Source organism: Columba livia, chromosome 24, assembly GCF_036013475.1.
Source record: "Columba livia isolate bColLiv1 breed racing homer chromosome 24, bColLiv1.pat.W.v2, whole genome shotgun sequence".
Taxonomy (NCBI): Eukaryota; Metazoa; Chordata; class Aves; order Columbiformes; family Columbidae; genus Columba; species Columba livia.
The window spans coordinates 4,943,542-4,964,941 of NC_088625.1; the positions used below are offsets into that span (position 1 = coordinate 4,943,542).

General features: G+C 46.4%; 1 protein-coding gene across 1 annotated transcript in view; it reads right to left on the reverse strand.

Moving 5' to 3' along the window:
• Positions 1 to 21,400, reverse strand: part of UBASH3B (ubiquitin associated and SH3 domain containing B) — a 60,636-nt gene that overhangs the window by 10,962 nt on the left and 28,274 nt on the right. Inside the window, exons 2-8 of the mRNA XM_065040550.1 lie at positions 12,629 to 12,682; positions 11,858 to 12,044; positions 11,159 to 11,357; positions 8,949 to 9,118; positions 6,624 to 6,832; positions 1,077 to 1,212; positions 716 to 836 (exon numbers count right to left, since the gene is read on the reverse strand). Of these exons, the coding sequence (XP_064896622.1) occupies positions 716 to 836; positions 1,077 to 1,212; positions 6,624 to 6,832; positions 8,949 to 9,118; positions 11,159 to 11,357; positions 11,858 to 12,044; positions 12,629 to 12,682 (1,076 nt within the window). The remainder of the gene's footprint in view (positions 1 to 715; positions 837 to 1,076; positions 1,213 to 6,623; positions 6,833 to 8,948; positions 9,119 to 11,158; positions 11,358 to 11,857; positions 12,045 to 12,628; positions 12,683 to 21,400) is intronic.

Here is a 21,400-nt window from a genome sequence, read left to right on the forward strand (position 1 = left end):
TATAAAACAATCAGGAATCGGAGCAAATTAAGTATCGGTTCAGAACGTTGCTAATTTAACGCCCCGAAGGAAACAAATTTCCATCCCACAACAAACGGAACCTGAAATGTTACACTTCTACAGGAGGCTAAAATGTCAGAGCTCTTCAAATGTAATTTAGGGAGAAGGTAGTTGTAAAATCATCCTTTTTTCCAGCCATTTTGGCTATAAGATATTGGCATTTTTTTAACAGAAAAAAGACTTTGGATGAATCTTCTACCAGCTCTAATGCCAGCAGAGCCTGAAATTATAGTCTGTTAACTACAGTCTGAAAATCAGGCATATTACTGGGTTGCAAACTCTATTTGATGCTCCAAAAGGCACCCTGAACTGCACCTATGGGTGTTACTTTCCTTTAGGACCGAAAGCCAACTGTGCCAAAGATGTTTGCACTGGACACTGACTACCAGCATCATGGCTTCATTTCCAAATGAAAATGCTCTTTGGTAGTGTTACTTTAATGGAAGTTTTTCTTGCAATACTCTCCCAAATATTGTAGCGTTTACTTCGTGGCTGGTGTTTCTACTTCTGACTGCAGCCCTGGACTCCGCACCCGGGGGGTTTCCACTCGTAACTGCTCAAAGCAACGTTTTGTGCTCCCATCCAACCTTTCCCCAGGTGGTTGCCACTCGCTTTCCTTCATCTAAACCTGAGAGAGCCAGGGGAACCAACTCACCTTTGGCATCAAAACACTGTGACAGCCAATACTTCCCAAAAACCACATCCATCCTTTCCCCGTGTCTGCAGACAAACAGGCAGCGTTTCTGAGGCCCGGGCTGGCTCGTTATTCTCAGGGGCTGGAAGGAAAATCACAGGATGATTGACCTTCACCAAAGCGCAAGGGGTTTTCTGAGCTCTGATTTACTTATGGGAGTCAAGACCAGGCACCTCTTGCTTTACCCTCGTGCAAATGTGGGTGCAAATGAAACTTCCAGTGCGTGCGGTGAAAAGAGACCAGCAGAAAACTTCAGAGGGAAAACCAGTTGGTGGAAACTTGCCACCACAATCCTGTGTGATCTGTGTGTGTGGGTCCCCACCTGCACGTTCTGGCAGATGATGGTGAGTGGTCCTGTGTCCCCAGGTCCTTGGTCTTCCTGCTGTCTCCGTTCCAGGGCTCCGTCAGTGAAGGCTTGAAAGGACGGGGAAGATGTAGTATTCAGAATTGAGTAGGACCTGCCAAAAATAGAAAGGTGTTGGCTTTGGGAACGCTTTGGACTTCATGTGCTTGTGCTGCAGTGAGGACATTTCTGTAGTCTTTGGGAACTGATGATAATTACTATGGTCATGTTATTACATTATTACTTGTATTTTAGTGCTGCCTAGAGGGCAGCTTGCTAGGTGCTGTAGAGACAAACCCCATCTCAACAGGCTCTCTGTTTCCTTCAAAACAGCTTCACAGAACAACAGTTCCCAAACTTTGGTCTGTCGGGCTCTGTCAGCTCTCAAATATTCTCCTGGAAAATGCCCAGACCTTCCTCACAGCCCCGGGACGCTCGCTAACATCATCTGGGGACCAGCTGTACATTACTTACCACGGTCTCATGGATCAAAGTTTGGAAACGAATGAGTTTTTACTCACCTTTGGGGCACAAGCTATTGCTTCAGTAGAAGGGCAAGTTTTGGGGTACCTGCACATGAGTATCCCCTGGTAGGGACACAGCACATTCAGTTTGGGTTGTTGTTTCTACATTTTTCAGTGCTATTCCCTTTCCTGTCTACAGTGGGAATTTATTCTCACCAGTGCCTCCTGTTAAGTGCAGCCAAAGGGATATAATAGATCCTATTCCCCCTCAAGGGTTTATCTAATGATGGTCCCCCTGAATAAAGCTCTCATGGCCAGACATTCAAGGACTTCGACCAAGACCCTCGGGAGTAAACTCTGCCAGGCAATTACAGAAGCTGCACTGACCCTCTGCTGATGAGGTTACACTGTATGGGTCACGTTTGCTTAGTCATTTAAAGAAACCCCATTGTCAGATAATGTACATGGTCATTTGCTTTGACAGACGTAGTTGCACTTTTCAGTGCCTTGAATATGTCAGAAGTTGGTTCCTAACTAGCACCTAGTTAGGATAAAATCTCAGAGGGGTCCCAGAGCTGTTAAAATGACACCAAGTGCCTCGAGCAAGGGAATGAAAATAGGTCATCTGCATTTTCTGTAAAATGATCTTCTGCGAGATCGTAAGATTTGCACCAGTTTGAAGAAGAAAAGAATACCACACTGTTGGTCCTGATGCTGGTCCCTTACCTGGGAGGATGAGGGAAATAGTCCCAGGTGCTGGGGTGACAAATCATGTCTAACCTTCCTCCTCAGAATATCTGCATGTGCTGTATTGCAGGCAGAAATACCCACTTCCAGCTGGCAGGATAAGGCCAACTCTGACCCAAAAGCTGCCCGAGTTCATTGGCGTGCGCAGTGAGCACGGACAGACATTTATCACGTTTATTACGTGGTCAGCCTGGAGCGCGGGTGCAGCTGCACAGATACATCCTCGCTGACCCGAAAACTCGAATATCTCACCGTGAGAAGGATCTGGATTTCTTAGCTAGGCCCCGTCACTATTGCTGTGTTGCAGCTTCCAAACCCTCATCCCATCTCAGCCCTTTCCTGCTTTGTCTTTTAAGGATGCTGGCCTGGAGAATACTAAGAATTTTTTTGGTTACCCCTCTTCCCTTCATCCCCAGGAGTTGCTGCACAATTTCAGAGACTTTCTTTCTCTCTAATCCCTTATTAAAAGGCCACAGACACTGTGGTATCTATTTATAGATGCTAGGATCTGCTGCGAATGATGATGAGGCAAAGGCTTCCTATCTTGCCGTGTCTGGAGCAGAGCCACCAGTCTGACTTCAGTGCTATCTCCTTGATGTTGCTGGAAAACAGAAGCCGCTGAAGCTATTTCAGCTTAGTCATCTTCCAAGCATGGGTCATTGTTTGGAAGCTTTTCCCAAAGGCTTGTAGCTCCTCTGCTTGGCAAACAGAGACTGAAGGCAAACAGCATTTACTGTGTTCAGTGCTCTATCAGCGATGCTGCTGTGTCCCCGGGGGCAGTGTCAGGAAAGGCCCCTTGAAGAATGGAGATGCTTGGAGCAAAGGATGGAGAAAAGGTCTCTGTCACGACACAACGTTAGTTCTCAGCTCTGTGTAGGAAAAGACTCCTCTGCCACATCACTCATCATTATCTAGAGGAGAGGGACTCCCAAGGAAAAGGAACCAGTGATTATTGCAGAATGGGAGGAAAGGAGAGGGGAAAAAAAACCCCACTGAGCCCCAAATATAGCTTGAAAAATTAGGGCTGATTTTCCTCCCCCCGGTACTTGTGCCAAGTCTGATTTCTCAGGCTCATTAAAGGGGCAAAGAATAGCTCTGGCATCTCACGAGGAGCCAAAATAGACTGGTGTGTAATATCTACAGCGCTCCTGTCCATTTTGGGGCAGAGGAGGCAACTATTTCTGGCTTGGCTGGTAATGGAAAAGCAGTGCAGGGAACCATCACAGATTTTAGCTTTTGGGTGGTGCTGGCTCCACAGATACAAAGATAGTACTCTTACTTCTGCCATACGCCTTTACATGTATATGTGGAGAGCCCCATGGGTTTGAACGCTTGGTTTTTGTGGCTTCTGCCATGAAGTATTTTGTTTTTAACGAACCTATGGTCAGGTCCTTTCCCAGGCTCGGTCAGAACAGATCTTATCTCTCTCTCCCCTAAGGAGAGTCCAGTGCTTTCTGAAAGGTTATTTTTCACTCACATACGCTTACCAAAGGGATGGCAAGAATGGGTCACACAGACCGAGGATCTGGGTTGTGCTGTGTGGGACGCTGAAGCAATTTATCTTCAATCATTTTCCAACCTACAGCACTGATCAGAGATGGAATGTTTCCCCTCACTGTTACCAGCAGGTCCGGTCCTTGGCATGAGTAGAAATCACGCAGGGATGTGCCACAGCCAGAGAAGAAATGTAGTTTAGGTGTACAGAAAATCCTTGGGGTTTGCAGAAGAGAAGTGATACCATCCCTATTTTTAGGAGACAGGGAAAGGATTCAGCCTTGGAGTCTCTCAAGGCACAACCTGGTTCCATGGGCAGTAACTCTGCCTTGAAGGCAAACCCTCTTCTCCCCTATTAAACAGATAATCAGGTTTGTCCTCTTAGTGTGGCAGCCTGTTGGTCTGCAGCCGAGGCACAGACCTTGCTGCAGTGCAGGGACATCTTTTTTGTATGTTTGTACACTGCTAGCCAGCAAGGTCTGTGTGCCGGGCAGAGACCTTGAGCTGCTATTTGGATATTAGCCATAAAAACCATGTCCACAAAACCAGGCCACTGTTCAGCTACTGCCTCACTCGCGCCCAGAATGAGCTGTATTTTCACAGAATCACAGAATGTTAGGGATTGGAACAAAGATGCTGAAGGGAGTGGAGCATCTCCCATGTGAGGAAAGGCTGAGGGAGCTGGGGCTCTGGAGCTGGACAAGAGGAGACTGAGGGGGGACTCATTCCTGGGGATCAAGATGGAAAGGGGGAGTGTCAGGAGGATGGAGCCAGGCTCTTGTGGGTGACAACCAGTGACAGGACAAGGGGCAATGGGTGCAAACTGGAACACAGGAGGTTCCAGTGAAAGAGGAGAAGCAAGTTGTTGGGGGTGAGGGTGGCAGAGCCTGGCCCAGGCTGCCCAGGGGGGTTGTGGAGTCTCCTTCTCTGCAGACATTCCAACCCGCCTGGACACCTTCCTGTGTAACCTCATCTGGGTGTTCCTGCTCCATGGGGGGATTGCACTGCATGAGCTTCATGATGATCTCAATAATGCATGATTTTGACTTGAGGAATGCAGTCTGTTGCGATTAGGAGGGAAAGCTCCATGGCTGTTCTTTCTTTCTTTCTCATCCTCTGCAGGGATGGAACAGGACGTGGCTGCGTACGCAGAGGCAGCACAAACCAGCCCCCGGATCACAGGATCACAGCATCGCTCACCGACAGCGGCCTCGTCCCAACACCGCGAGCGGGGTCCGGCAGTCCCGGTGAGTACTGCCACGATTACTTTTCTTTTGCCTACAAAATGAAGATATCTGTGCGCTGTTCTTCTCTTACCACAAGGATCTTGCCGTGAATACTGTGGCCTGGAGGCTGTCCTTAGCTCGCTATATTGTTTTGTCCACATGACATTCTGTAACATAATATTCCCTGCGGGAAGCCGTTGTGTAAAATGAGGCTGTTTTCCGGGTATGTAATAATGTTTTTGATAAATGTTCCATATTGCTTGCTCCAGTTGATGATTTATAGTCTTTAGCGGTAATCAGGGAAAGGGCATTTCCTTTCTTTGCTTATCTGGAGGCAGAGGTGCTGGAGTTACAAAGCATTTGGCTTTCCTTTGAGTTGCTGCTGCAATAGTAATTCTTTCCCATGCTGCTCCCTAGGCCTCAGAACTCTTCCAGGCACTCTAAGAAAACAAAGCAGAACGCACTTGAGCAGTCTATGTGGACCTGAGACCATTTTGGCTAGCAAATTTTGGGTGAAGAAAGGATGGTGTTGCTGGATTTGGAGACTGGAGGGTCTGGATTAAGTTGTGTCTTCATAGAAACTCTCTGATTGACTTTGCCCATGTGTCTTCGTTTTCATTTCTTTAAGCTTTGTTTACTGGAGGTCTTTTCTCACAATGAAAGATGAGTTGGAGTTTGATGGCGACAGACTCGCTATATAGGTTTGTTCTGTTTGGTAAACATGTTGGATCGGTTTCTACTGTCAAGTGCTGTGCTGACACGGGTTACCGAATGCTTTCCTTTCTGCTTGGCCTGTCTCCACAGGTCACGTTTGCCCACTGAAATTTGGAATATGAAGTGCCTGTGTTTTGTTCTGTGTGTCCATCCCTTCCCCTTGCGACTAACCTGTGCTCTGGTGTGACCGTCACCAAACTTCTGTACCTGCACGGTGCTTATCAGGGGGGCAGCAGGAACGTTCCTCTCCTCATTTTGTGCTCTTACATACAAACTACCCCCTGTGCTCCAGATTTCTCAAAGGTGTTTGGGCACTTAGAGATGCAGACAGCCCTGCAGCAGTGCCCAAACCCACCCCTCAAGTACTAGTTTTTGATTGCTGTTTAACTAATTCCCATCAAAATCAAGAGGCATAAGGCATATCCTTATTCAAAAAGGTGAGATCTGTATTCTCATTCAAGCCAATGGCAGGCAGGCAATGAACCGCTTTTGAACATCTTGCTAAGTATCTTAAGAAACACTGCTGATCCCGAGTCCTTTTCCCTGAGGAATTCTACCCAGCAGATCTCGCTTCCCAAAGTAATGCTCAAATTTAAACCTTCCTGATCCTTGGCCCAGCACAGAGGTGTCTACACAGCAGTGGCTCTACCACAGCCATCTGCTCCGGCTCTGTTCAACAGCACCAGCAATCCTATGAGTAATAGTTGCTGAAACAGCTAGACAAATCACATCGTCCTCTAATCCCGTGCACAGGGAGAGCATCTGCTCTTCCTTTCCTTTGTGTGCCAGTACGTTTTCCCCAAGTGACCCTCTGGGAGACTCTTCACTGACCCAGGTGAAAAATCACAGCGATGGAAAGCAGACTGAGCAGCTTTACCTACCCATGGAACACCCAGGTCCCACATTCATCCGCCTTCGTGATGTAATTTTCAGGCAGAAGCCCAGAACAGCCAGTTGCGAGGGAAATGCCATAAATCCAGCCCTCACTTGTACTGGTTTGTTCCACGGGGGACATGAAAATAAAATCCCCTGGGACCAGCTCCAGTTCATCATCGTTCTGGGGGGTGTAAGGATAGATCACTTGCAGAGTCTGGGGAGGAACAGAAGCACAAATGAATGACTGTTAATGGAAGGGAAGCTTTAGCAGAGTGGGGCAAGAGCACTCGCATACTGGACTTTAACCTTAGCAAGGTGTGAACTGTTCTCCTTGTAACGCGTCACTTTGTGCATCACTTTGTGTGTTATCCAGGAAAGCTTTACCTTCAGGGAATTCCTGACACTTCTCCCTCTTTGCTGTTGGAAAGATTTTCTAGTTATTTACTCCTTCTCTCTTTGATTCCAGTCGTGCCTTTGATAACCAGGAGGGAAAGGGGGGGATGGATTTTAGAGCGAGCAAAAACATGACTGTGTGCTTAATTCTTGTGCTTAATTCTAAGTGCCCTATTAAAAATGGAACCGAATTCTTATTGAGAGCTGCAATTACACAGTTCATGACCATCAGTGATCATTTTTGATGCACCTACTGATGCTCAATCTGAAAGAGCAGTTCTTGTTGCTGTTGGAGATGGGGCAGAGACACTGTTGGTGGGTGAACAGGTTTGACTCTGCGACACCCTGTTCTCAAAACTATTCACAATAACACACAGGAAAAATAATACAATAACACACAGGTGATGAGAAATACTGCGGCCACATGGTTTTCTTTGTAATTCCTACTGTGAACAGGATTAAGTTATAAACGTGGGGGAAAGATCAGTGAGTATAATGCTGTAATCTTCACTGGTGTGTAAGGAATCCACACGTATTAAATGTCTATCAGTAACTTTCTGTGGAAATGGCTACAGCAGTCCCTCATTTAAAAGGAGAACAAACGTGTTATTGTCCCTGGCCAAGCCTTACTTTTGCAATGGCATCGCGCAAAGAAAACCCATAATCTGCCGAGCAGCCCTGATCTGATGGTGTCAGCCCATTTTCCCACTAATCCTCCTAGACTATTCGCGGTATCTTCAAAGGCAGATGGAAACTAGTCACTGTCACCTGATACCACAAGGCCAAAACTTTCACAGATGGCTGCCTGAAGTTAGATATGCAAAGACGTGAGCTGGTTTTCATCAGCAACTCCCTTTATGGTCAGTGATGGTGTTGACCATGTGCAGCTTCTAAAGGGCAAGATGACACTTTGGATAGGAAGGGAGGTTGGCATGGCATGGGCTGGGGCAGAGCGCTGTGCACGAGGGATTTCAGCTCTCCAGAAGCTCGGACATCTGATTACTCTGTGTTGTATCATGTGCTGGACTCAAATCACTTCTTCCCACTCCACCACAGGTTTTGTGCGTGTGATTCAGGACAACGCACCTTGGTGGGATTAATCACCCCAACCTTAGGGGTCTAGTTGGCCACCTGAGCAGGTTCCCTCCTCCAGAAGCTGATTCATCTGGTCCTGAGATAGATGATTCACTTTCTGGAGGTGCCTGTTTTCCCTCACCGAGCCTCAGTACAAAGGCAGACTCAGACTCAGAGCTCTAACCTGGGGACATGTACAGGGAGATAAGATGAATCTCACTTGTGGTTTCTCTGTCCCCAAGATCCCAATCTACAAAATGGAAAAAAATATAGTTTTTCTGTATATTGTGTTGGAAAAAAAAAATTACTAAGAAAACTAAGTTAAGACACTGCAGTTATAGAATCCATATAAGTAACTGAAGTATAAAGGCCACGAGTGTAATAATTTCTTACATGGTGAAACGAAATGCTGTGGTTAATAATAATGTCAAGTCTGTACAGAAGAGGATAGCAGGCTAATATAATGGCCTGGTTCTTGAGAGATCACACCCGCTTACTTTGAGCTAACAGAGTCATTGTTAGAATTAATTAATCCAGCAGGACACAGTTCCCACAAGAAGGAATAAACGAGGTGGGTGAAACAGCAAGTCTAGACAGTATGAGTAAAAAGCAATCAAAAAAAGGCAAGATAGGCTGTGTGTTAAGATGACTGGTGGGATGTGGGAGATCTATGTTCTGGGTGTCCTTGTGGGACCTGAGGCAAATTTCTCAATGTCTGTATAGTCTGTGCTGCGCATGGGGAGTTCTCATTCAGCTGGCAGCTTGTGAGCGCTCTCAACTGCAAACGCAGCTAAACCCAGCTCTGCTAGGTCCTCTTTTTTATTGTTTGGATTTTTGGAGTGAAAGAGGCTCAGAAAACGTACCTCGTGATTAACGAAGCGTATGTCTCGGGAGAATATGGCGGCCACCCAGTCGCAGCCCAGCTTGACATCGATGTTCTGCGCCAGCTTCTCCAGCGTGGGCAGGTGGTTGGTCTGGAAGTGATAGGCCAGCGTCACGTGGAGCTGCTTCTTGTGGGGCTCCACGTGAACATCTGCAACAAGAAGACGGCGGTTAACAAATGACTATTGAGATTAGCAGCTTTTTGGAGGTGTAAGAGTGTCTATCGCCTCCAAACAGGAGCTGGGAGGAGAACCTTTCAAATAGCTTAAGTGGAACAAATTGTGGGCTAGTTTCTGGGGAAGTTGAATGTGAGTTCCCTATATATGTAGCACTTTGGATCAAATAATTAAAGATTTGTGGCCTTCTTCAGTCCTGAGTCACACCAGGGTGGCAGACAAGGCATTCTTGCCAAACTGCCAAAACACACATTCAGAAAACAACGGCCTTCTGGATGGTGTGATAACCATTATTGTCATTTTGAACCCACCGGGTCTTCTGCCAAAACAGCCATTTTTCCAGGAAAGGGGTGGCCTTCCTTTCATTGGCAGATGAGCAAGTTAAAAACACTACTTTTTAGTCTCCTCTGTTCTCTCTTCTACAGTAGCAATTACAAATCCATGGAATTTACACATTCATGAGAGTTGATTAAATCTTTTCCCTGGGCATTAGTTGGATTAGCAGTTTGCCCGCTGAGGGTGAGGTATTCCAAAATTGTGGAAACAGACCTAGAGATGATAATGATTCAAAACGAGCCTGCAGAAAAAGAACCTTTATTAGGAAAAGATTCCAGGAAGCAGAAAGGTGAAAGTATGTGAAATATTTGGACTCTTCCAGTAGATGTGGAAATCATAGGATACATTGTTTGAGTGTAATTTATTCTTGCTTATTCAACCAAAAATTGCAATTAAATTTGACTGATTATTCAGTCAAAATTGCAGCTATTCAGAGACTTGGCTCCAAGTGCCAGCCAGGGGTGGCTCTGCAAGCTCATCCATCTTTTATTTGATCAGCAAGAAAAAATATGCTCTGGATCTCTGCAAAAGCCCCGGAGGCTTTAATGTGATAACCTGCCCAAGCTGCGGACTGCAATGCAGCAATCGGCTTCCCCTGGGAAAGAACTGCTCCGAATGGGAGCAACGCAGGGCCAGAAGCTCGCTGGAAGCCCATTGATGCTTCTTTCTCCTTTTGGGGTAAAAACTGCACCTTTTGACTGCGTTGATTTGGATGTTACATCACTCTGCTGTGCAGGGGAGCACTTGTACCATTGTCACATGCTGCACAAGTCCTTGAACCTGCCTAATGTGCATTGGTAAAGATAACAGCCGTTTCCTCCCTCTTCTAAAGGGAGAAAAGTTCTAGGTCACTGTCAGGTGAAAACAATGTGATGAACCTACGACATGTCTGTATCTCTTCCTCTGAGCCATGGGCAGAGACTCGTAGCTGGTTTTTTGGTGTTACGGAACTCAGGAACTCAGAAGTTGCTGTATCTCAATGCACTTAAACTCCAGGATAAGCCTGTGATAATAAAGGACTAAACCAGTTGTGTTGTGACTAGTTTAGGCTGAGCACTACGGCGATGGAGCGTGGGAGGATTAGTCAGGGAGCTATTATAATGCTCTGATGCTGTTCTGGTTTCCAAGTTTGGAGGTAACCGGAGGACACGTGGAGAGCATGGGGTACTCTGTTATCTCCCCACTCCTGGCTCCTACAGGTTCCCCCTCCAGAAGCAGCAGAGGACCAGGCAATGGAGCCGCCGTGTTGGGAGACAGGGCTATTTGGAAGTGTTCCCTCCTAGGATGCCAGGGTACTTGGGGCCTTCTGACCCCATTTGCACCTCAGAAATGCAGTGCAAAATCAAACGCAGCCTTTACATGGCTGAGTAAAGTTCTGTGACAGTAGCTTGAGGTAGCGAGTGGAGCAGGAAATGCTCAGCCTTGCAGACAGAGCGCCTATCTGAAAGGTTAAGGAACCACCAAATGTCAACTTCCCTTTCAGGAGATAACACTTGAGACTAAGTGTGAGATGATCTTACAACCGCTCCTCTCAGGCTCTTAGCCTCATGCCACTTTGAAAAATCAAGTATTGGCCTAATGAGCTTCGTTTCTTTGTGCCATCAAAGTTATGGGTTCTGAAAATGCCCAAGTCTTGATGAAGACATGAGCTCTTTGTAGCTGCCAGCATAGCCACTCACCGGCTTTCGAAGCGGCCTCTGCGGCAAAGTCTGCAGCAAACTTCTTGAGCACCTCAGCGCTTTCTTCCTTGACAAAGAGCCCGATGAAGTTTGAGGACGTGTAGAGCTCCAAAGGCAGAGGGGCCGGGAATTTGCATTTCCAGCGCATCACGGTGGCCTGCAGAGCTTCGGTGAGAGCATCCACCTTGCCGTCCTCACACTGCCAAAGGAAAAGGGACAAGCGTTTCTCAGGTGGAGAATCGCTCCTGCGCTTAGCTCTGTAGTGCAGAGAAAGACAGGCTTGGGGGGGTGGGCATGGATTGTCTACCTTTGCTGTAATGCAGTCTGAAAAAGCACATGGCGGTAGAAAAACAGTAGTTTAGAACTCGTCTGCCCCTCCCTTGTCCTCAGAACAGGATCAGCTATCCCCAAGTAACCTTCCTAACCTCACCCCACTGCCCCCCCGGCTGTTCTCATGGTAGCGATCGCTTGAGATGATGAGAACTTGGTCTTGTGCTGCTGCTGCTGCTCGTCAAAACAACCCGCTTAAAAACCAGATACCTCATCGACAAGCCCAGGCATCAGGCGGTTCTGGCAACAGCCCCCCAGCTCCTGAGCAGAAACCCTCTGATGCGGCACGTAATGTCTGCAGCCTGGCCCTGGCAAGGGCTGCTCATGAATGCGTGTGTAAGGGCAATGGAAAGAGGAGCTCTGCTTTACCATAAAGAACTGGCAAAGGGTGATATGTGGGAAGATGTTGTGAGCTTTGTTCTTCCCACAGATCTGCTTCGACTGCTGCCAGAACTCCGACAGCTTCTGCGCCAGGGGGCCGGTGGGGCGCAGGTACAGGACGTACTCCCGGGGCAGCGTGTCATCGAGGAATGGGTCACCCACATGGGAGAACAGCCTGGGAGGGAGAAACAAGTGTTAGATTGATGGATAGACACATAGAGTTTTCCAGCAAAACCAGCTTTCCCTGTCCTCCCTCGTGTTCATTCTCCCTTTGTGGAGAGAATCAGCTCTGGCAGGTCAGGCAGAGAGGTGCGATGTCTCATTTGCAGCCTATTACCACTGCTCAGTAATACAGAAAATAGGTTTTTAGTTTCAGACTGAGGCTCTGAAGATCTAACCCGGGTCACTGCTTCTGCCTTTCTGACTTTCTGTGTGCAAAACACAGGGAGGAGAGCACTAGAAATTGCTCAACAGCTTTGAAAAGGCAGCACTCAGTTTTCTGTTTAGGTGCTGGGGTGGGGAAGAGCAGTGGTTTCTTTCTCTCTCTCACCTTTTTTTGCTATTACTCGAGATCACAAGCTCTCTGAGACAAGGCTTCTTTCCGCATTGCTTATTTACAGCACTTAAATAACAGTTCCATAGTTTTGCTATTGTATTTCAGCTAATGCCCCTGTTTAAACATTCCACATGGCTAAAAACTTAGATGTTTAATTCAGTAATTTCTTTTACTCTTTTTAACATTTATAACTTCATACCAACCAGTCGCATGCTGCTTGTACACTTCTTCCACCTGTCGACGCCAGTGCTTTTTGTCTGAAGAGAGAACAAAACACAAAGGAATATTTCAGCGATGCTGGGTTACATGGCTACGGTCACATCCATTGCTTGAACAGCGATTCCTCGCTGGGGAAGGGCTCTAATGGTGCGTTCAGAATCCAGACTGATTCCCTCAACCTTGGGGCTTCTTCTCTTAGATGTGCCACCTGTCAAATCGCTGTACGCAGTCTGAGGGACCAAGTCATGCAACCTGTTTGAAGCACTAGATACGGACCTCTGGGTTTTCCCTCCCTGGCCTGGTGTTATTCTGGATAGCGATGCGCCGGCTATTGCTATTTAATGACCTCTTTGCTGGTCGTTTGCACAGCATGAAAATCAAAAGGTTTGGGTCTGGAAGTGCAGACATTGCAATTGCACTGAGGACAAGAGAAATTCAGCTGCCAGCAGGGGGCAAAACCCAGAGATTGTTTCAGGTTGCAATAACCTGCCAAAATTTGCTAGCTCCCTTCAGTCCTCACTATATTGAAAGTGCTCTGTGGTTATTTCCCTTTGGGATGCCTATACATCCCTTTTCACTCCAGCCAGGAAGACCCAAGTCTTCCGTTCAGCAAGTTTTCTGGTTGCAGAAGAAACTAGAGCAGCGCTGTTTAACTTGTAGACATAGAACAGTGCCAGTTGCGTTCTCCTGTCGTTAATTTGGCCAAAGCAGCCACCTCCTTTTGCTCTGTGGGTTATACGCTGTGTCTCAGAGCTGTCAGCGACAGAATCTGACTGAGGGCATTTCCTTCACGTTTACACTGGCCGACCTCAAGCCATAACCAAACCTTACTAAATATGCTACGTTACAGCTTGATAATAGTGCTAAAGGCTTGCTGACATCTTTAAGCAAGAAGGAATATGACCAAAGGGACAAGATCAATGTGCTGTGCAGCCTGTGTTATCTGCTGCTGGTTGGGTATGGGAAGCGGGTCCAAGTGAGGGGAAAGGGTCATGGATTAGGGCAGCTGGGACCCTCCAGTATTTCTTATTTCTGCTCATAGTGCTGTGTAGGGTGTTTATTACACCCTTTCTGTCTGCAGCGATGACTTTTGAAAGCGCTCCGATAACCACGCGGGAATATGCAATGTTAGCCACCAGCACATGTGCTGTTGACTCAGCTGTGTTTCAGCTCTGCCCTTGGCTTCCCCACCCCTTGAATATACATATTTTTGTTCATTTTGAGAGTAAGAGGAAGGCAGTAAGATAATGCTGCAAAAAAAGGGCTGTGTTGCAAATGTGTGATTATGAAAAGACTTCCTCCTGAAGCGTTTTGCTGCCCTTGTCTGCCAGCGTTCATTTGAGATCAGCAGTGCTGGTCCAAGCACCTGCCTTCTGGAAGGATGGATCTTGTGTGCCTAACGGCGTAGCTGGGTCTGTTCTATCTTGCTGGCCTTTCCCTAGTCTGGCTCAGATGCACTATGCAAAACACCCCCTGCTTTGCTATGAAAAGTAGTTCAGATAAGAGCGAAGAGCTCTTTGCTCTCCCCTTGCACAGGCTGGGAACCTTTCGGGGATGTTGCTCCTTGAGCAGAGCAATGACCGCCTGTGGGTCTTCCTTACCCTCATTTCATCATCCATTTCTGTTATGTTGCCTTTGCTCAGTTCACCCCCCCTATTGCCTGGGTTGCTTATGCTCTTTAAAACACGAATAAATGTGACTCTCCTCACTATATATCTGAATTGTGCCTGTCTGTGTTGCATCCGAGACAGTGAATTAAAAACACCCTGGCTTTGAAATGAGCAGTTTCTCCTGTTGCAAACAAGCTGGCTCTCACTCCTGATTTACTCTCTCCAGACCCCAGCGCAGATCTCTGAAGGAGTCATGCGCAATCTAGCAGGACAGACGGTTCTGCCACCCACCCTTGTTGACTTGTTCCCTTAATGAATTGATGTTTCCTTGCAACAAATCGCACAATAGAGCTCTGCTGGAAATAATTGCAGCTCCTTCTCCGCTGCCTTTGTGCTCCTGGGACCCCAAAGGGCAATATAAAATATTAGGCATGCAAGATTTCCAAAGGTGCCTATCTCTTCCATGGGGACAATAAACTCCCTTTTCAATTTAATTTTCAGTGAGAGGAGGAAGTACTGCATAAAGCAAGCAAAACCATGGTATATTTTTATTGCGGGACCTGAAGCTGTGAGATTATTATTATTGTTATTATTATTATTGTTATTTTAAATTGAGTGCTGGGAATGGTGATGATGACTGTTACAAAGCAGGGCATGCACCGCATCCCTCCCCAACACCCTTCCCTGTAGCCAGGACCTGGAAAGGACCCATCCTACGGGTGCTCCAGCTCCCAGGCCCTGTCAAGATGAACTGTTTAAAAGCTGAGCACTCAAAACTAGTCACATCTACGCTGGGCACTTAGAAAAGTGGCCTGATTTTCACAGCTGCTGAGTGCAGTGGGAGCTGGAAGACACATTTTGCTCCTGAGGAAATCAGGTCACTTAATGAGGTGACGAGCTGTGGCTCAGGTGCTCAGATTTACTCATGCTGGGTAGTGAGTCTTGGCTTTAGCATTGTAGCTAGTGGTAAGAAATGGTTCTGTGACGCAGATGCACCAGAAAATAACTTTGGCTGCCTCGGGGATGAAGTACAGGGAAATGGTTTAACAATGCACAGCAACACGTAATAGCAATTTTGAACAGAGAGCAGAGATGCCATGTCCAGCTACAGGTCTGGAGATGCCGGATTTAGGGAAGGGGAAAGAAGATCCTAACGGTAGTGTCTTCCAAAAGCTCTGCAGGTGTTTTAACCACCACAAAGAACCTGATTTGTTTGATTCTTCAATCTCAAAGGCCTCGCTGTGACACTCTCCAATGTCAAGTCACAAGGAAAGGCTTCCGTCACATATTAACGTGTAAATGGTGCCCATTTTAACCCAAGCGCACAGCTCTGCATGCTACAGAACTTAACTCATCACTGCCGAAGGATTTCTGGCTTCCTGCAAGTTCAGGCTAGGAAAAAATAGGGCAACAGGGGAATGTCAATATAGGAAATACATATCAATAAAGTATAATGGCAAAATCCCATTTACTTCGGAGGAAATGGCTGTAATGGGAAATGATGCATTAAGCATAAAGAGAACCTTAAGTCTCAGAGGTCCTTCCCCTCCAAGCGCTCAGCTTTCTTATTCCAGTTTAGAAAAGGAGTGTGTGTGTGGCTGCCACTGGTGCCGTAATGACAGTTAATGCCAACAGCACAAGAGCAAGAGACAGAGGTGAACTACTTCAAGATATCTGCACCTGCATTACATTTTATAGCTAAAAAATAGGCAGACTTTGGGGTGTCGATCAGCCGATGTGCTGGGGCGAGGGAGATCTGTGAATGAGCAATGGGAGCATGGAGGCGGCCTGGAAAAGAAAGTGAATGACTAAATCTTCCCTTTCATTATGTGCCTCGAGCAAAGAGAAACTTCTTATCCGTGATCAAAACCCCTCGGAGGGATTAATTCATCATTTCAAGTACCCCGACTCTTTGGCCCATAAAATATTTAGCTGGGTAAATAAAGATGTTTTGGAAAGCGCATTAAACATGATGGAAGGACTTGGTTCTCCTCATCATTAGGTTCAGTTCAAAGGACCGCCTGACATGATAAGATAGGAATTATGGATCATAACTTACGCCAAATGAGTTTGAAAGGAGAATGCTGTCAATTAGAACATTTTTCTTGGGATTACAAAATAGGCACGTTTATTTTTGCTTTTGTGTGTGTATAAAATATCTCTTTATGTAGACATATATTCAAATAGGTATATGTATCTATTCAAAGCCTTTTTTCGGTCTATGTTGGTTTACGGGTTTTGTTTCCACATTGCCCATCAACTGACCTTTAAAAATACCCGAACTTTTGCAGTTCTCATCAATTGTTTACACCAATAACAGTACAACAGTGGAAATGTGTCTATTTTAGGCTTTCAATAAACAATTGCACATTGAAGAACAGTTTTGCAAGCGACTTTTCTGTCCATTTAATGACTTGGTCATTTGATGCAGGGAAAGATATCCACATTCCAAACAACTGGCGGTGTGTCTTAGTTGTTCTATGCACAAAAACAGCCTCCGTGAGGTGTTGTTTCCAAGTGGGTTTTGCTGTGAGTTACTCAAATGTAAATTCTTAATACGCAGAATCCAGTTGGTCACCAAAAATCATATGATATTGTTTCTGTTCTGATTTGGGTGACCTTGCTTCTATAAATAGGGACAGGACAGGAAGATATCACTAGGAATCAAGTTCCTGTTTAGCGTAGGGGGTTGGGTAGGTTCCTTTTCTGTATTTTGTTAAGTAAAATAACCCCAAAACCTCAGGCGTTTTCGCAAGATAGAAACGACCCGAACATAAGTGCACATCAGCAGAATCACCTTTTCTTCCAGCAACACCTCAGCGCATCCTTCTATCTCTTTCTGCACGCGATGGAGGACATAAAGTCCTTGTCACGTTTACCAAGTGCCTCTAATTGCGGCTGCATCCTCCACAAAGCGCGAGTTGGTTGCTCCACACCATGCTACCATGAGCCAGCACTGGGCCTTTGTGGCCAGGAAGCCAATGGTACCTGGGGTGGGTTAGAAGGGGGTGGTCAGTAGGTCAGAGAGGTTCTCCTGCCCCTCTGCTCTGCCCTGGGGAGACCACACCTGGAATCTTGTGTCCAGTTGTGGCCCCTCAGTTCCAGCAGGACAGGGAACTGCTGGAGAGAGTCCAGCGCAGCCACCAAGATGCTGAAGGGAGTGGAGCATCTCCCGTGTGAGGAAAGGCTGAGGGAGCTGGGGCTCTGGAGCTGGACAAGAGGAGACTGAGGGGGGACTCATTCCTGGGGATCAAGATGGAAAGGGGGAGTGTCAGGAGGATGGAGCCAGGCTCTTGTGGGTGACAACCAGTGACAGGACAAGGGGCAATGGGTGCAAACTGGAACACAGGAGGTTCCAGTGAAAGAGGAGAAGCAACTTGTTGGGGTGAGGGTGGCAGAGCCTGGCCCAGGCTGCCCAGGGGGGTTGTGGAGTCTCCTTCTGTGCAGACATTCCAACCCGCCTGGACACCTTCCTGTGTAACCTCATCTGGGTGTTCCTGCTCCATGGGGGGATTGCACTGCATGAGCTTTCCAGGGCCCTTCCCATCCCTAGCATTCTATGATTCTATGATTCCCTTTAGGAACACGCCGTTCGGTACAACATCCCCAATTTAGGTCAGCGAGTGCTCCGAGCAGCTCGCAGCGATGGAAAGACACGCCTGAAATACAGGAACTTTCAGCGGAGAGCAGGGAAGTGCATGGTGGCTACCGAGGCTGCAAGATTTCAAACCGTGCTATATCCTGTAGGTCACATAAATATTTATAGAAGGTGCCTGACAGCATGATAGGGCTCCATAGTCCCCTTTGCTTGCTCCCAGCTATTGAGTACCAAGCTCTGGTAATAGGAAAGACAGAGAAATGTAAAATGCCATCAGAAATAAATCTGGGAAGCGTGGTGCTGTGTATTTCTAGTTTCCATAATTTAAAATGTTCATTTTTTTCAGCTGGCAAACATGATGATGATGATTTTTAAGTGCAAGGAGCGAGGGCCTGGGTGTGTGTCTCTGTTTTATGTGTTTTGGGTTGTTTTTTAAGTTATGTAAGATTTTTGAAAGCGGATTTTTTCTGCCTTCTTTAGCACATGTGCACTAAGTCATTCCCCTAATCCTCTGCTTAGCCAGCTTGTTAAAGCAAAGGAAGAGGGAAGTACAGACTCGTAAAAAGTGTCGGGGATAAAGACAGGAATGTAGCAGCCATTTAACATTTTTAAAGAGATACACCGTTCAAGAAGGAAGCAGGATATTGTGTTCTTTAGAACAACAACAGTGCAGCTTTTTACGAGTCCTGCGCTTAGATGTCCAAGCCCACGGTTGCCAGCGGCTCCCAAGGATGCTGCATGACAGAGGAGAAACGAGGTGCAGGTATTTTGCCCCATTGGAATTCAGGTGCAAAAACTTGTAATGAGTTTTGCTTACAATCATGATACTGTTTTTGTTTTGGATTGCATTTGTTGCGTGGCTTCCTAGTTCACTTCCTGAAGCTTTTCTTCCTGTGAGTACATCTAGAAATGTCCTGCTGCTCAAACGCAGTGTCTGAAAATAACGGGAGTCCTGAAGCTGGAGATTTAAGAAAATGATGTCTCACAATTCCCTAATAAAACCATAAGAGCTGGCAGCATCTCAGCTGGCTGATTCAAACAGGTTCCGAATTCTGATGCAGAGCAACCACTGGAAAAGGGCGTCAGGGTTAAGGAAGACACGAAAAATCACTGCTGGTGCTAAAGGGTTTGAAGAATTCTGAATATTAGCAAAATGGTAAATTATAGATGATACAAATAAATTCCAATAGAAAGCAGATATAACTGGAGCACATTCAGCAGAGGCTTGTCCCTTTCAAACATCTAATTTTAATAGTAGTAGCCAGAATGCAGCAGAATGACCAAGATTTCGTGATTCAAATAGCGCAGTGCAGGAGAGCAGGAGCTTTCATCCCAATACTATTAATACATTTTTGGCTAACCAGGAAGACAATGTCTTTGCGAGGAGCCAAGTTAGAGGTTTAAGCACGCTCAAATGTACCATCTGGAGCTCCAGTGATAGCCAGAAAAGGAAGCAGTTGTCACGCTGATTGGAAAGAAATAAACTCCCTTGCAGTGTTCAAGATAAACACAACGCTTTCTTCTTTCTAATTGCTCTTCTTCCTATAAATTAACGAGCCGGGCTGGAACAGAGATTTTCCGTGTGGTACCAAGGTCCTCCAGTCACCATGGTCTCTTTTTATGGGAGGTGAAGAAAGTGAGCGACCCAGTGTCACTCAGGTCCTGGGACAGGGGGTGGCCTTGCTGAGGATGCTCTGCCTTGTATGTAGAATTTTTGAAGTATCATCTAGATCTTTAGGAAGAAGAAAAAACAAGCCGCAAGTAGCACTTTAAAGTGCCGGTGTTAACATTTTCCAGCTTCTTGGGCTTTCAAAACAGGAAGTTTGGGGGTGGCGCAGTTGCACAATTTGCCAGAAAGCTGCTGTTCCGTGAAGTCGGTGACACGGCCGTACAGGGAACCCGAGCCCTGCAGGCCACCTCACTTTCTTGGACTATTTCTCAGCGCGATGCGAGGAGGTTTTGATGTGCTGCTCCTATTAGTAGGAGCCTTACGATCTCAGCTCAACTGCCAGTGGAGGGTTGACTTGTTCTCCAGAGACCAAGCAAACCCCAAAGCTAAAGAGGAGTTTTCCCAGCCCGACAGAGGGGAAGCGGGTAGAGATAACACAGACCAACATCAACACGGTGTAGCCGAAAACAAAGCATTGAGCTATTCGCTTTGTGATGAAATTTGTGATGCAAACTTGCTGATAGGTTAGAGTCCAGGTCTTTGTATCGTGCACATCCTCAGAGTTTGGATGTTCGTCTGAACATGACATTGGGAGTATACTGTCACTTAGGTACAAACAACAGGCGTTGAAGTTTTGTTGAAAGACGGCGAAGCAGCAGGTTGGGACCTGCACAGCCAAATCCATTCACTGTTCTAGTGAATATTCATGGAATATTCCACAACTACATCACTCTACAGCAAGGCTCCATGGGTCTATCTGGAATTGAATACTCAAGTTGGTCAGTGCGCGAGGTGGAATAACTAAGAGGAAAAGCAACAGTGAATATCAAATCAATGACATTTTGTGGTTCGTCTGAATATCTGTTTGCCAGAGATGGAAGAGTTAAGACACCCATGTCCCAACAGCTGCACTCAGCAAGCTTAATTTGGTATTTTTTTGCACTAGTCAGTTTGGGCATTATTTGCTGCATTTGGAAGAGCTTGGCTGTCTTCGTTCTGACACCTTGTTTTCTTCTCAAGTAGTCAATAAATGGGCAATGTCTGAGGAATCTTACATGTTGTATGTACTAATGGACTCGCAACTTTGCTGAAATGGCAAAGCCCGGAGGCAGAAAGCGGGAAGTAGATGCCTAGTGAGAAGCTGACCATGATCTCCTACCTAAAATAGACCCACGCAAAGCAACAAGAAGGAAGTCTAAGAAATTAAGGAAGGTGGAAGGAAGAAGGGTGGGGTGCTGAGATAGTTGGGTTAAAGGCAAAAAATAGACTCAAAATAGCCTCCTGCTCTAGACAGCTCTGTTCAGGAAATTTTTTAAGCCTTGTTGTTCTCCATAACACAACTATTTCAAAAAAGTATTCCTCGCTTGCTGTTTCTTGCCATCTAGATAGGAGGTGTGTCGATATTCCTATGGATACCGTGGCAAGAGCCCTAAAGTGCTGTAGGAAATGGGGAGAGGAGGGTGAATACAGCGGATTGCAACATATTCAAGGCTAAAACACCCCCCAAACAGTGGGGTGGGAGCACGGTGGTGCTAAAAGGTCCATCTTGGGGTGAGAAGTCACACACAGGTCTCATCTCCTGCCTCGGAGGTTTTGAAGTGTGTGGTTAAACCAGTAACCTAAAGCTAATGTCAAAGTTTCCATTGTGGGGGGTGGAATGTTAGTTAGCAAGCTCTGGTCTGAATTTCAATTTGGGGAACTACTGGGTCTCCGTTAGATTGCTCTGTAGTCCTCAGCTCATCCAAGTCGTGGTGAACTCTGTAAAGTAATCCTGCAGACATCAGGAAAACTGCAGCGAAATGGAGCTGTAGCAGAAGATTTCCAAGTTAGCTCAGCTTTGGCTTGTGTCTTCTACTTTTTGTTGCAACAGGAGGAAATT